General features: G+C 42.1%; 1 protein-coding gene across 1 annotated transcript; it reads left to right on the forward strand.

The window, feature by feature from the left end:
- Positions 1-861: 861 nt before the first annotated feature.
- On the forward strand, positions 862-15,573 carry LOC107207486 (glycerol-3-phosphate dehydrogenase 1-like protein). The gene is made up of 8 exons (XM_015634678.2): positions 862-1,025; positions 4,690-4,867; positions 6,700-6,840; positions 8,047-8,185; positions 9,811-9,923; positions 11,526-11,759; positions 11,900-12,006; positions 13,437-15,573. The coding sequence occupies exons 1-8, from the start codon at positions 985-987 to the stop codon at positions 13,531-13,533; spliced, it is 1,050 nt and encodes a 349-aa protein (XP_015490164.1). The 5' UTR covers positions 862-984; the 3' UTR covers positions 13,534-15,573.

Consider the following 15,573-nt stretch of genomic DNA (forward strand, 5'->3'; position numbering starts at 1 on the left):
TCCTCCAGCGCTGGCAGCCAGCCTCCCTCCATGAATCACAGGGTCAGGTGTCCACATCCCACAGAGCCAGGAACCCACTGAGCCAAACTCTGGGGTGAGGGCAGCAGATGTGGTCACTGCTGAGCCTACAACCCCCGGCAGGGACAGGAGCCTGGACACAGCAGGATGAAGGGAAGCAGGAGTGCAAGAGTAGGAAAGCTGGCAAATGCAGACCTTAGGCTCAAAAATGAGAGAAGGATGCTTTGAAGAGGAGACAGGGTGTACTACAGGGCTGAGAAGTAAAATGTGGTAATTCACAGGGTGCTATGCATGATTAAACAATGTAGGAGAAAATGACCAACACTCCTTTTTGTTCTTCCTTGCAGACAACTTCTATTTGATGTCCCATATTAAGAGCTGTGATATAGTTCAGGGTTTATCAGCTCAATTTAACTCTGCTAACGCACTCATAGTCTTTTCTTTGTGTTTTCCTAATGTGACTGAAGGATTTAAACCATTACTCTTTGTGGGGCAGGGCAGGTAGGACCTTGAGATGTCTCTCACTGTCCCGAAGAGCCCAGCTTGTGTTCCTGCCACAGACTCAGCCACGTTACCCACCCTACCGAAACCCTCGGGGCTGCTGGCGGGCAAGAAGGTCCCACCCCACGAGAAGTGCCGGGCTTCCCGCTTTCCCCACGCGGGTCCTTATCCCTTTACATTTAGGAGAAGACACCATTTTCCCCATTCCCCTTCCGGGGCACTGAATCTCCCCCTCCCAGCCGACACTGTCAGGGCAGCCCTCGGCGCAAGGACCGACCCGGGCAGAGCATCCGCCGGGGCCGCAGGCGGGGCCGGGGAGGACCCGGCGCTGCCCCGGGGCCGCCGCTCGCACACGCCCGTCCCTCCCGCATCGCCGGGGGCCGGGCCGGCCGGCAGGGGCGGTGCTGCCTGGGGAGGGACCGAACCCTCCGAGCCGAGCCCCGCGGGCGGCACGCAGCCCGCAGGATGTCGCCGCTCCGCGTCTGCATCGTCGGCTCGGGGAACTGGTGAGTGCCGCAGCGCGGGGGGGCTCTCCCTTTGCCCTCCTCCCTTTTTCTCCCTCATGTCTTTCCCTTTTCCTCCTCCTTCCCCCGTTCCTTCCTCGGTTTTTCCTCCCGCCGCGGCGAGGGGGGGTTTCGCAACAGGTGCGGTACGGGGAGCGGCGGGGCCGGGGGCGCGGAGCGTCTCCGTGGTCCTGAAACAGCGACCCCGGGCCCGTCCTGCCGCGGTTCTGGGCTCCTGGGCAGGGACCATCGGCCCCGAGAGATGCACCGGTCAATGAGAACTGCAAAGACATGAGGCTCCCGCGTCGCCCCAGGTGTGTGAGTCGCTTAAAGCCTGGCGACAGAACCCAGAGAGAGGCCAGGATCTGCAGCTGTCGCTGTGTGTGCCTGCGGCAGGGCCCCGGCAGTTCAGGTTGAAGCATTCAGCAGTGAGAAGGGTGGTGATGCTGTTTGTGTTCCTCTGAAGGAACCGGGGCGCGGGCTTCATTTAAAGCCACAGTGTATTGGCGCCTTTCAATTCCATCCTCCTCAGCATGTCCTTCTGCATCTTGGTGTGGACACAGCATAGTGTTCAGGTCTCTCATTTATCCTCATTCTTAAGAATATGTTTGCTACTGCTCAGTCCTTTCCAGCCCAGAAAAAGCACAGGTCTACAGAACTCCCTGAGCTTGACAGATCCCGGTAAGATCAGTAAATCCATCTCACTCGACTTAGCATCTTACTTTTCTTATGCTTTCTGTACACTGAGCACAAACAAACAGACCAACATGCATGTGCATGCATTCGGGATTAGCAAACCCAGCCTCCAGGTAGTTCTGGTGATTGTTTTTGTACAAGGAGAGCAAGCTTCTTAAGATTTTAAAAATATCTGACAGCTAGGTGGAAGTAATGCCAGAAGAGTCAGTAAGTGAGGGAGTGGTCGCTTGTGAGCTGCTGAGAACACAGCAGAGTTAAAGCACAGCTCTCTGACTTCCTGCCTTGTAAAAACAGTCCACTGCCCTCAATGCATTCTCTTTGTGCATGACATCTCACAGATACAGCCTTTCACATGGAACATGCACAGCCAAATCTTCTGGACCTCACTGTCATACTTCTCCCTTTCTCTAGCCCCATCACTTGTTTCCTCAACTGCTCCTTTCACATGTTTTTTCAGGGAAGGTATCCCTCTTCCTGCCACTTTCTCTTCCCTCACCTGCCTGTGCAGGCAGCTCATTGTCTCTTCCAAGCCCTCAACAGCCATGACTGCATGTTTGGAAGGCAACTTTTTTTACCTTTGGTCAGCCCATAGTCACAAACTTCATCATTCTCTTGCTGCATCCTCAAGCAGCTTTTCCCAGGCTGTCCCCCTTTCCATGAGACATCATTTAAAGTCACTTAGTTGTATTCAGGTCTGTACTCGAGGAAGTTGTCTGTTTTCCCACATGTACCTACAAACTTGAAAAGAGCTATATTACAGAGATACTGAGACCCCAGCCCATTCAATACAATCTCTTACCCATACTGCCTGTCTTCCTGGGCCCATCTCTTGCTTCCTACCATATACATCAACTCTAAAATCTTCAGGGAGGACATAAAGATTGTGCTCTGATTTATGAATAACATCTATTCATAGCCTTGGTGGCAGAACAGGTTGTTTTAGTGTTACAGAGAAATACAATGTTTACCTTTGGCAAACATTTTTTTTTTTCTTATGTTCCTCATAAATATTTGGGCGGCAGTTCAGATCCGTGCTCTTGAGGCTTTCCTGCAGCTCAGAATCGTGGTTGACACGTGACACAGCAATGTTGCAAAAGCTCATGTCAGCTGCAGAAGTTCAGCAGGTCACGGGGACTTGCTAAGTCAACACTGCCAGGAGGCTCATGAGTGATATGGTTGAGCGAAGCAAGTGCTGCACTGCATTTTGTGGTTGCCAGTAGGTAAAGGAGGGTTTGTGTTTATCTACTGAGAGTTGCAAGTCCCATTCAGGATTTCAGGGATTAGAGCTGGAGTCTGCATCTTTCAACAGAAAATCATATGTTCTTGGTACTTAGCTAAAAAAGTTATTTTTATGGGCAGGCTTGATGTGTAAATTCATCATCCAGGTTGTGCTGGACAATGTGGACAATGAATTTATATCTCAAGTTTATGAAAAAAACCCAAGCCTTTTTCTTGTTAGTACAGTTTTCTTGTGTGGAGCCAAAATTCATCTTCAGCTCAAGCTTTGAATGTGCCCTCTGTTGATAGCAAGGCAAGAGAACCAGAATATAAGCAATTTTATAAATAATATGAATGTATAACTGCATGTCTTTTTTTCAAAATAGCAGAAGTCTTACAGTAAAGGTTCACCCTTAAAATACTTCCCTAAATATTGTAAAGGACCAAACTAAATCATCCCTTACACAATTAAAAAAAACCCTAAACAAAAACCACAAACCAACCAAAAAGCCCCAAACTAAATAACTAAATAAAAAGACTACAGTAGCTCAGGATATAGCATATAATCAACACTGAGCAAAGTGAAACGTGATCGCAGTAGGATTTCTTTATCATTGAAGATTAAGACCTTAATTACCTATTAATAAGACCTTAGTAGTTATTGAGCAATTTAATTTATGCAAACCTGTTACATGAAAAATATGGGTGAACCAAGGAGGGTCAGTTACAATGTGGTTTCCCTTTGAATCATTAACAGCTCCGACTTACCTAGACTTTGATATCCCCAAGAACTTTATCAGTTCCAGAACACACACCACAGCTAATCCTCATGCTCCTTGTTACAAGTGGGTCAGAGGACAAGAGTGCTGCAACTGGAGCTTCTCTTTCACTTGTTTTAATAAAGTGGCCAATACTTGAGAGATTAAAGTAGCATTACAATGGAGAGAAGGAAGAGAGGAGTAAAAATAATCACCTCTCCTCCTCAAATAAGTTCAAGTTCATTAATACTTCCAATATTTTCTGTGAGGTTTCTAATTCTCCCTTGCCATGTGAGTGTTTGCAAGGCTGCAGTGATGATGGGGAATAAAATTATTGTCTGACCTGAAATTAAAAATGCTCAGCATGACTCAAGATGAGTAAACTGGATGCTTAAAATATCCTCAGGCTGCAAGTATTACAGGTCCTGTTACAGTGATAATTAGAACAATAAGCAAAGAGAAACCACCAGGTTGAAGGGTTGTTTGATTTTTTTTCTGAGCATTTACCTCTTATGTAAAATCCTTATTGTAGCTGTTTGATTATGGATAGGAAAGTGGGATGCATCTATTTTACATGAGATGCACAAAGACTGTCACAGCAAGACTGCTCAGCACTGATTTACCACCTGGGGCATTTTACATTTATTGATCTTGACAAAAACCAGAATTATCTGAGGACCATAAGAGATTTTCATCTCAGATAATGTATTTTTAGTGCTGTTGATGGTACATCACACTCCTGCTCTATAGCCTTCGATACTACTTCAGTTCCATTATGAAGTTATATTTTTCCCCTGTTCTACTTTCTCTGTTTATAAACTTGAGGGGCTCTTGATGGAGGGTAGTGGATGAAGCTTTCTGATAAATGTTGCAAGTAGCTAGACAGCTTTATAGCACAGGCTTTTTATGAGTTATGATGTTTAAAGTAACTTGTGTTTCCAATTCACAAAAAATGTACTTTTCCCCTTTTAATTATTTTTATTTTTATTTTAAAGGGGATCAGCCATAGCAAGAATCATTGGCAAAAATGTCCAGAATTCCAACAGATTTGATCCCACTGTCAAGATGTGGGTGTTTGAAGAGATCATTAACGGAAGGAAACTCTCAGAAATCATCAACCAGGAACATGAAAATGTTAAATATCTGCCTGGATACAAGATACCCCACAACGTGGTAAGTTGAAAACAGAAATTCAAAATCACTGAATTTGTTTATTTTTTATAAGGGAGGCAACATCAGAGAAAGAAATTAGGAAGCAATTCACTGCTTTGTTCTAGTTTGCCACCTAACTCACTCCATTATAAGTCCTAGGAATATAATTCAGTTCTGTGATTTCTGCTTGTCTTGTATGTCACACACAACTTCAAACACCAACTGTGTCTGTGCTGGTATCACACCATCCTCCTCCCTGGCAGAAATCAGCACAGCTCTAGAAATGGCAGGCAGAGATCTGTCTACACAGAGCTGAGATATTTCAAACCCACAGCATCTTCTGGAAAAACAGACAAAGCTACTCTTCTCCTTTCTTCACAAAAAGAAATCAAAAGAAGAGGCTGCAACTTACAAGATGAATAATGACCTATCAGCTCATGGGTGATTTCAGGACAGCTGTAGTTAATAAAGCTCTCAATTCCATCAAAAAATATAAGATATTTATTTTTATGGACATTTAAAATACCAAGTTACACATCTCTACTTAAATGAATCACCTTAGATAATTTTCTGCCACCAGAGCAAGTGAGGTGAGGGGGTTTGGCTGTTCAAGATCTTGCCAAATGCCTACTGCTTTGTGAGTAGCACCACATTTTTGGAACAGTTGCAGTTGTGAAGGGAAGTTAAAATGCTGCATGTGGCAGGTCTCCTTGTTTGGGGAGTGGTTATATTTAGTATTCCATTTTGTGCTGTGATTGCATATTTGCACTCCTGGTGTTTGAACTTGGCACACAGTTCTCCTGGGTTACAACTGACTTGTCACTGTTATTTTTACAACACTCTAGCAGATCAACAGGGTTTTCATCATCCCTTGAGGCCAGCCTCACACTATTTAGAGCAAAGCCTGAGGCTTCACCAGCAAAAATCAGCTGGTTGCAGTAGAGGGACCCTCAGGCCATCTCCAACCAAGAAAAAAATAAAGAAAACCAAACAAGCTGAGCTTTTCCTTGCATTGCTCTGCAGCATTTTGGAGAGACAGGAGCCCAGCCTGTGCAGTGCTGCCAGCCTCTGCTCTGCTCCCACTTCACTGTTTTCCCAGAGACGCAGCCTTGCTGGCAGCAGCTCCGGTTTTCTTGCTGGGAATCCCACTTGCTTAAGGCTGCATGCTCCAAGGCTGCATCCAAGAGTGATGTACTGTAAACTGCCTCTAGCAGGCTCAAAGTCACCTGCTGTTGCTTCTGCAGCCTGGCTTGAATTGCTGTTCTGAGTAATGGCATTTGGAGGAAGATACAGCTAGGTAGTATTTAAGCACATTGTATAGGTTTTTGTAACTCTTGGGAAATTACGGTATATTTAAAACAAAGACACATACCAGCCCAGAGATTATCATAACCTCTGCCTTTTGATGCAATTTATTCCTCAGTAACTCAGCTGGTGACCTAATGAAAACTAAAGACTTCCAGAAGAGCCTCTGTCCCACCACCCCATTTTTCTCCTGTGCTCCCCAGTGCTACTACTCATTCCAGAAGAATCATATGGGGTTGGTCAGCTATCTTCAGGAACTAGATCAAGAAGATGAAGGGGCTTCCCAGCACACTGCAAATTTATGAAGTATATAATCTTCCCCAGATTACCCACACAGGGTAAAATTATAAAAAAATTATAAAAAATCCAACCCCAAAACAGTTCAGCTGCTTTGTATATTTCAGAAGAGATCTGTAGCTGCTTGTGTGGAGGGCCAGTTAAAATTAAGGACATTTGCACTGCATCTACCATGGCTTTGGCATGATGGTGTCTTGCAAGGACTGAGGATTCCTACCCGGGGCTCATTTTGCTTGTCACTCTCGTCCCAGGTGGCTGTACCAGACGTGGCTGAAGCAGCAAACGGAGCAGATATTTTAGTATTTGTTCTGCCACATCAATTTATTGGACGAATCTGTGAGCAGATTGTAGGTCAGATAAAACCTGGAACATTTGGGATTTCGCTGATCAAGGTAAGCTGTTGTCTCCACAGTACCTAGTCAATATGGAGTAAATAAACAGCTCCAACTTAAGGACAGGAGCTGCAGCCCTCAGCTGCATGCTCTGCATAAACACAAGCATTTCTTTCTGCAAGAGTTAAAACTTGCCCAGCTCTGCCAGCCCTTCCACTGTTCTTGTGGCTGTGGAGAGGGAAGGATGGGGCAACCTATGCAGGCTAAGAGTATCTGTCTTTGCCAGTCATGTTTAGTTTGGATCAGTTCCTACTTGGACCAGCATGGAGGTGAAAATGGGAAGAGGAAGGGATGCATAAAGCTGGCACTGCTGCCAGAAAAAATACTCTGAGACTACAGCCTCAGCTAACTCCTAACTAAGAACTCCGAGCCAAAGTGCCTCTTCCAAGTACATACTAAAGCTGTTCTTGGCAGCATTAAAATGGCATAATAACACTAATGATTTTGCAAAACTCAAGCAATTATCTGGCATGAACTGAGGAATCTCTTCTTAAGGTCAGAGAGGTACCAGACAATCGTAATCTTAAAAGGTATGAATATTTTAAGAGAATGTCAAACTAAAAGCCAGAGGCAAATCATAGGAATGTAGTCTTACCACTCCTTTTGATTGCATTACAGGAAATATCCCACTTAAAACTGTAATGAAAGAAATGTAATTCAAGTTTTCGGACTTCAATACCAGCTCTTCCCCTCTGTAGAAATTATCTCATAAGCAGCAGTAAGGAGAAGTGAGGAAGGTAGGAGAGGAAGGACATTTCTGCAAATTTAGCTTAAAAAAGCCCAAGATAGTTCAGTATACTTCCTAACACCCAAAAAGCACTCTGATTAATACTTAGATCTTGCAAAAAAAGCCATTTCTTACAGACTTAATTTTAAATGTCTGATGCCGTACTACAGAAATTTAACTGAAAGGAAAAATACAACATCAAAGAAAGCAAGCCTCAGGACAGCAGCACTTGATGTGAGGCCCCTTACAGGATTACCTTGACTGTCACCCCTTCTCCCTGAGCTTGCCTTGAATTTGCAGTTACCAAACTAGAAATCCAGAGCATTTGTATTAATGGCTAACACTAGTGATTTTAAGACCCTTTCTTTTCAATTAAAAGCAGAGAGCTGTAGGCAATAGAACACCTTCTGTTTCACCAGTGCTCTGCTGCTGTCATTTTCCTAATTCTAATACCCTGGCTTTAACTATCTTCTTTTCAGGGGATTGATGAGGGTCCTGATGGCCTGAAGCTCATCTCTGACCTCATTCGAGAGCAACTGAAAATAGAGATCAGTGTGCTGATGGGGGCCAACATAGCCAAAGAAGTGGCTGATGAGAAGTTCTGTGAGACCACCATTGGTAACTATTGCAAAGAGCCAATTAGAGCTGGGGTTTAAAGTCATCTGTGGCAGGATAACCTCTGGAAAAAGCAGGGGGATGAGACTGGTCCCAGGTGGTTCCCAAGTGGAGCAGTTTGCCTGCTGAGCTCCTTCAGGGAGCCAGGATTATTTCCAGAGGGTTTGGTGCTAAAAAAGTCAGATTCAAACTGACAGTGGGTTTCAGTGCTGAGAGCTAATTTAATCCATTGAAAATATCACAGCTTAATCCTGCTTCTGTAGGAGTTGTCAAGAGACACCATTTATGTCTGTAGAGCTCAACATGGAGTACATTAGCAGCTGATACACAATACAGTCTAAAGAAGTGTAATCAGAAGCTCCTATGTGCTCACACTCCCAGAGGTGTATTTCTTCATCTAAAAATTTCTTTGTTTGGAAAAGAAAACCCAGTAACATTCTGTTCTTCGCTCCCATTTGGAATTCTTGCCAAGCCACGACTTCAGATCCTCCCAAGACTGAGTCTGACCTGATTTGAAAAGTTCATCCAGTAGGTTTTAAAACTCAGAGATTTTTTAAGTCAGTCAAAATTAAAGTTACATTTTTCCATAGCTAGGAGAAGCAAAAGAAAAATAAATTGTGTTGCAATAATGTTCCTTTGCCTTGCAAATATTACATTAATGGTGCAAACTAGCAGTGGGCATTTGTTACTGAAAGAGCAACTAGGCACAAATAGGACTAGACATGATCAGGAGAGTTGAGTTATATTAATTCTCCTGGGAGAGAATTTAATTTCTGCTGTCCTGGTTTGAAGCCGTGGTGTGATGATGACTGTGCAAAGAGCTTTGCACCTTACTTTTGTCCTCGTGGAAAGCCATGCAGCCCAGAAACAGCCACCTCAAAGAGAGCTGGTATTGTGAAGAACAAGAAGCAATCCTAAAGGTTCTCAGGAGATGGTGAGAAATCTCCCAGCTACCAGAATGTGGTGCCCCAGGCTAGAAAAACTCATAGCTGAGCTCCCCCTGAAGGAAACCAAGCTACCTTGAACAAAATTGAAGTGAAACTCTATTCAAAGGTCTTTGCCTAACTGGCCATGGGCTCTGTGGATTAAGGCAAACCTTGGGTCCTTTAGCACTAGGGGTTCTCCTTGGCTGAGCACTGTAACAACATGATACATGACCTCTGTACAATTGGTAGGAAAAAGGTTTTAGCAGTGGCAACCTTCAATTTCATCATCTGTGGATCTCCCTGTAACTGGGCAACAGTCATTTGTACCCCATCATAGTACTTAGCAGTGACACAGGTTTACATTTTCAAAGCAGAAATTACACCATTGTCTTTCAGGGAATGGTTTGTAAATAATGTATTTTGTAATGTCTGTGGTTGTACAAGTTTTCTCAGGCAGAAAGATTCATTAGGGGGTATCTACTTTTAAGCTCTTTAAAGTGTCACTAAGCAACGTTGATCAGTGGCCTGGAGTGGAACACTGACCTCCAGCAGCAGAAACTGCTGTTGCACAAACCTCTAATTTAGCAACACCTTGGGACTGGGATCACAAAACCTGAAGTAAACCCCTAGGACCTTATTTAAGGTTAATTGTGTGCACTCTGAAACATTGTAAAAGTTCTCTTTCATCCTTCCTTCCCACAGGATGCAAAAATGAAACACAAGGTGAAATCTTTAAAGAATTAATGCAGACCCCAAATTTCAGGATTACTGTGGTGCTTGACTCCGATACAGTGGAGCTTTGTGGAGCCTTAAAAGTGAGTGTTTTCAAGCCAATCTGTTTTATTAGGGCCAAATTCTAACCTCACCTGAGTTTTCTGTAAGCCACGGGGTCTAATTTGAGTCCTGTCACCATGTGAGTGAATGAGGATAGACAAGATGAATCATTCATGAGCCAGTTTTCCAACCTGGGAAATAAGTTTTCCAGCCTGGGAAATAAATGTCTCAAAAAGGGGAAATTTATCTAAAATGTAGCTGCAGGCAAAGCATTTCAAAATACTTGTATTTTTATCTTTATTTTACCAGAGGCACATCTAGTTTTGAGAGCAGAGTTTAGTCCACTGTGTATTCTTGTCTGTGTGTTGTGAGCACACAAAACAAAGACCCTCACTACACAGATTAGCTCCACTAATAATTATGTCCATGATTTAAGTACTAACTTGCTAGAAAATTCACATCAGAAGTTATGATCTGTGTTGGCAGCACATCTGTGCAGCATTCAGCAATGCCCACACAGAGATCCCAGGTGTGATCAGAAATAACACCAGAGTCACCAAATTTCCAGTGAGGGGACAATTGTATGAGATTCATAGTTTGCTTTTATATGAATTGAAAGTGACTTCAGCCTGTGATCTTTTTTACTTCTTCACAGAATTAGTCATTTATACTTCAATAATTCACCTTTCCATGGAGGAGGTGGATGACTGATGAGGAAAGATCTGGTCCTGTTTAACTTCACATACAAAAATAAAATTTCTTGACATACAAAACCAAACACTACAGATTTTGCTTTTTGCCACAGAGCAGAACTGGGGGCAGGAACAGATGGGAGAGAGGGTTTTTCTGTTTTGTGATAAATCATTGCACTTCTTGAAATAAAAGCTTTGGTTTTGCCTCTGCTAAAAAAAACTTTAAAAATTAAACGTGCACTGGGGTACATACATGTCTGGAGCAAACACACCAATGGTAGCACAAGGTGGCATATTACTCATATACACTGAACTACAGTTATTTAGGGACTTATTTAGGAGCTGGGAATTGGAAGGTGGGAAGGGAAACATGCCAAACAATGGTGAGGAGTTGTGAAGATGTTTAAGATCCTGAGAGATTTGTTTAGAGTTGTAGAGAAGAGCAGTTCTATTCATATTTGTAGGTAAGCCCAAAATTTGATCTATTGCAGCATCTTCATAGATGCTCAAATCAGCTCTAAAAGATGCTCCTGCCTGCTCAAATCAAAGACCCACAAGGAAAGTGTAGACAGGTATGACTCTGTGTGGGATATTTTAAATAGTTAAACAGAAAGGTCAGTGAGATCCAACTTGGAACTGGGGAAAAAACAAAACACTAATTGCACATACATGCTACGTGATTGCAATATTAGTGTATAAAACACTGCTTTGGTTTTTGCTCATGGGAGTAACAGTAGATAATAAAAATCTTCTAAAAGTCCAGCAACTTTTGTTCAACATTATCTGACCTGTTTCTTCATAAGATAAACTCATGGCCATTGGAAACTGACCCTTGTTCTGACGAAGAGGGATTTGTGGGGTTTTCTTGCAGCTCAGTACACGCTGATGAGCTGCACACCTTGGCTGACCGTTTCCTTCCCTCCCCTGTATTTTGCACTGGCCCATTTTCAGAACATCGTGGCGGTGGGCGCGGGGTTCTGCGATGGACTGAGCTTCGGTGACAACACCAAGGCAGCAGTGATACGCCTGGGCCTCATGGAGATGGTGGCCTTTGCCAAGATGTTCTGCAAGGGACCAGTGTCAATAGCCACCTTTTTGGAAAGCTGTGGGGTCGCCGATCTCATCACCACCTGCTATGGGGGACGAAACAGAAAAGTAGCAGAAGCCTTTGCTCGCACAGGAAAAGTAAGGACTATTTTGAAATATTTTACACTAATGCATGAAGAAGTCCTTCTGTGTTTTACAAAGGCATCAATTGTTTACCTTGATAACTGCTGGTATCACAGCAGTATCCCCTCTGACCCAATCAGTCTTCTCTCTTCTAGTCCATTGAGGAGCTGGAAAAGGAGATGCTGAATGGACAAAAGCTGCAAGGTCCTCAGACCTCAGCCGAAGTCTACAAAATTCTGAAACAGAAAGATATGCTCCATAAGTAAGTGCTTTAATTTAAAAAAAACAACAAAATCAACAACAAATTATGAGTGATTCAGAACCTCCTTAACTGTACTTGTGTTTAATTATTTTATTCATTTCTGCAAGAACAGCTTTCTACACCTTGGGCCACTGCTAGAGCCTGGCTTGACTCCTCATTGCCAGGGTCAGTTGAATGCGATAAGGGCTGAGCAGTGTTAGAAGAAACAAGTCACAGGCAGAGAGTGGGTTCAGGGGATACTGTTAGTACCTAATAGAAGTCAGAGTAATGTGAGATCACATATTGGAACAGCAGAGAAAACAATCACAGAATATTTTGAGTTGGAAGGGACCCACAGAGATCATCACTCTTAAGCAATTGACCCATACACAGGAAACAGAAGAAACTGTAATGTAAAGAAGCCTCCCAGACATCCCCATCCCCCAAATAAGATTTAAGGCTGTACACAGAATCATCTTGCAGACATGATTTATGGGCCAATGGGTTTCTTGTTCTCAGTATACCAATATACCACTGCAGCTTGCAGCAGTCCTGCTCTCAGTGCAAACCTGAACTTGGTTATCTCGGTACAAATTTCAGGATCATATTCCTAATCAAAGATTTTTACACTCACTGAACAGCTAATGTGTGCTGATATCAATACCTCAGTGTCACAAATACTGCTGAGGTAAAAAGTACCTCTAATTCCTTGGGATGATGTAAGATTATTTATAATTTGAAACCTTTCCCTCAATTCACACGACAGAGCTAAACTTCCTTCCATCCCATTCCCTCTTATACACCAGCAATATTGAGAAGTCAAACACTGCTAAATGAATCCTTAAAAATTTATTAGAATTGGAACAGATACAGAAGATTCAAGTGGCATTAATCTTTCAAATATGAGAGAGAAAAGGAAAGCTCATTTTGACAGCAGCTTTAAACCACAGCTTGATCTAATAATTATCCTATAATTGTACTTTGTTACATGCTCAGCTTCGAGTTGTTCAGTGGACTCATTTTTTACTACATAATGACTAAGACAGCTTGTAAAAGGAAAAGAATCCTTTAAGCCAAGAAAAGAAAATCATTAGACATTTTCATTCTTTTTAGTCCTTTGGATACCAGTAATGACTGCAAATAATATATCCATTTTGCACACAGCAGGAAAAGAGGATATGCAATTCAAAATTGTTTCTAAATAAAAAATACTGGATAGGTATTTTGTTTCCAAAACAGCTTTTCTCTGCTGTCACTCCCATAATTTGCCCCTCTTTAGCTCTTGTTCGTCCAGTAGTCTTCCAGTAAAAGCAGCCCCAAGCTAAAATTATATTGTAAAGATAAACATTTTTCTACTTTCAACAGAACAAAAAGATTTTTTCAATTAAAATGGAATAGAAATATTCATATAAACTTTAAAAACTATTTTAATTCCTACATGCTTCTTTCAGGTTTCCATTATTTACAACCATCTACAAGATCTGCTATGAGGGTCGATCAATCCAGGATTTCCTCATGTGCCTGCAGAACCACCCAGAGCACATGTAGAGATCCCTTCTCCTCACCTGGCTGAATTCTCACCTTCCTGGGACTTCTGTTCACTCCACAGCAATTGAAGTAGAGAAACAGGTTGTGTGACACTTGCTGAAAAAGCAACAAAGAATGTATTTCATTCCCCTTGCCCTGGGGGTAACAAAATCTGCCTTTAATTTCAACATTATACCTAAGGAGTAAGAAACAAATGGAAAAATTAACAGTATTTATTTGAATTAGTAATGTGGGTATTTCCCTATAATTATTTTCTTGTTCACTGAAAACAGTTCCTCTTGTAATTTCTACAACAGAGCTAAATAGCTCACATAAAACTCAACATTTTGGCTACAGGTACTTCTAGAATGGCACAAAACACAGAAAAATCAAAGAACTCATTCAAACAGATAAATTATAGTTAAAAAAAAATCCAGGAACAGTTAGATGCAATCACGTGGGCAAATGCTGGATTTCCATAATTTCCCTTAAACATAAATAACATTTTGTATTTTGGGACATTTAGGCTTTCCTTGATTTAGTTTCCTAGTATAAGCTTCTTTGGAAAAATAGGTACTATTATTGTGCTCAAACACATCTGAATATTCATCAGATGTATAAATAAAACAGTTTAAGGGGTGGGGGAAAGGACAAGGGATTTGGGATGAGTGTGTTGTTTGTTTCAAATCTGGGACATTAGGAATCCTCAATAATAATCTGACCTTGATTAAACTTACTGCATTCCTTCAAACTAAAAAAAAAAAAAAAAAAGAAAAATATCTGGAATAACCAAAGACAATTTTGTTAGCATCAGATTTTCTCAGCAAGTCCTTATCATTAATTGGTACCAGTTGAGAGGGGAGAAGTGGAAGTTGAGAGGGAGATGCACCCAGGGCTCAGCTTGCACAGTTTGTGCACTTGCTGATATTTTGAGGCAGCAACCAGTAACAGTGACAAACCCTCCGTGATACTTGACTTTTTATACAAGTATGGAAACGACCGCTACAGACGCACAGAACTCCTGCAAACTGGCATTTCACACCTGCAGGGCTGCATTTTAGCTGCACCGGGAAGCTCCACTGGTCTGACACCAGTGCAGTTCCCTGTGCCTGTCCAGACTGCAGCGTCGTGTCCTGATCCTGCTCCAGCAGCACATCTTACACTCCAGGAGAGAGATCTCCATCTGCTTCTGAATTTTAAACACAAACTGGGTTCACAGACCAGTGTTTTTTTTATTGTGCTACCAGTGGCATAAATTTTAGAAACATTGAAGTTTTTAAACCTTATAGCTGTACTTGGGTAACTTTGCATACCTGATGTTTTTCAGAGATAAAACCATCTATAAAATGAACAGTGGCGCATTTTATAAGCTTTAATCCCCTTTTGAAATACTCCTATTTTGAGAGAAGGCAAAAAAGGAAGAGTAACCTACTTTTGCTGTGCTTTATCAGATTTTCTGAAATAGCAGAGAGGAAGGCAAGTTTTTTAAATCTATGTACTTGCTGTCATATTGCTTAGAGGAAAAAAAAATGAGCTAATTATAAAATAATTTCAACTCAATTTAGAGGAATGATAGGTCTTTCACATTTACTAGAGTAATATATATAAAATAATGTATTGTAATTACAAATATATTGTAGAAATCTTAGTCTTGCAGCTAGCAAAGCTAGCTCAGATACCAAAAACCAGTAGCTGCAGCATCCCTGATCCTGCTGAACTGCAGCAAGGATAGCTCAGCTCATCCTGCTCAGACTCCAGCCACAACCAACAGCTCGGGGCTCTGCAGAGCAACACCAACATTCCTGCCACTGAAATGGGAATCATGTGGCCAAATCCTTCACACAAAGCAGGGAATTTACGATATTCAAGTGGAAAAATACTTACACACTGCACATTTTTGAAGTATCAAATACATGAGGACGGGATAGAGAATTCAGGAAATTCCTTCCTTCACCATGAGGCTGAATTTCTGATAAGTCATGTATGAGCTAATAATAACATAGAATATTTTACATTCAAAGTGTATCAAATAACAGTTTAATAAAGTGATCAATATGCAGA

This window comes from Parus major, chromosome 7 (genome assembly GCF_001522545.3).
Source record: "Parus major isolate Abel chromosome 7, Parus_major1.1, whole genome shotgun sequence".
Lineage (NCBI taxonomy): Eukaryota > Metazoa > Chordata > Aves > Passeriformes > Paridae > Parus > Parus major.

Excerpts from the sequence above, each read along its gene's own strand:
- LOC107207486 (XM_015634678.2), top strand. The coding sequence starts at position 985 with ATGTCGCCGCTCCGCGTCTGCATCGTCGGCTCGGGGAACTG. Across the intron at positions 1,026-4,689 it reads ATCGTCGGCTCGGGGAACTG|GGGATCAGCCATAGCAAGAA; the intron begins GTGAGTGCCGCA and ends TTTATTTTAAAG. Across the intron at positions 12,007-13,436 it reads CAGAAAGATATGCTCCATAA|GTTTCCATTATTTACAACCA; the intron begins GTAAGTGCTTTA and ends TGCTTCTTTCAG.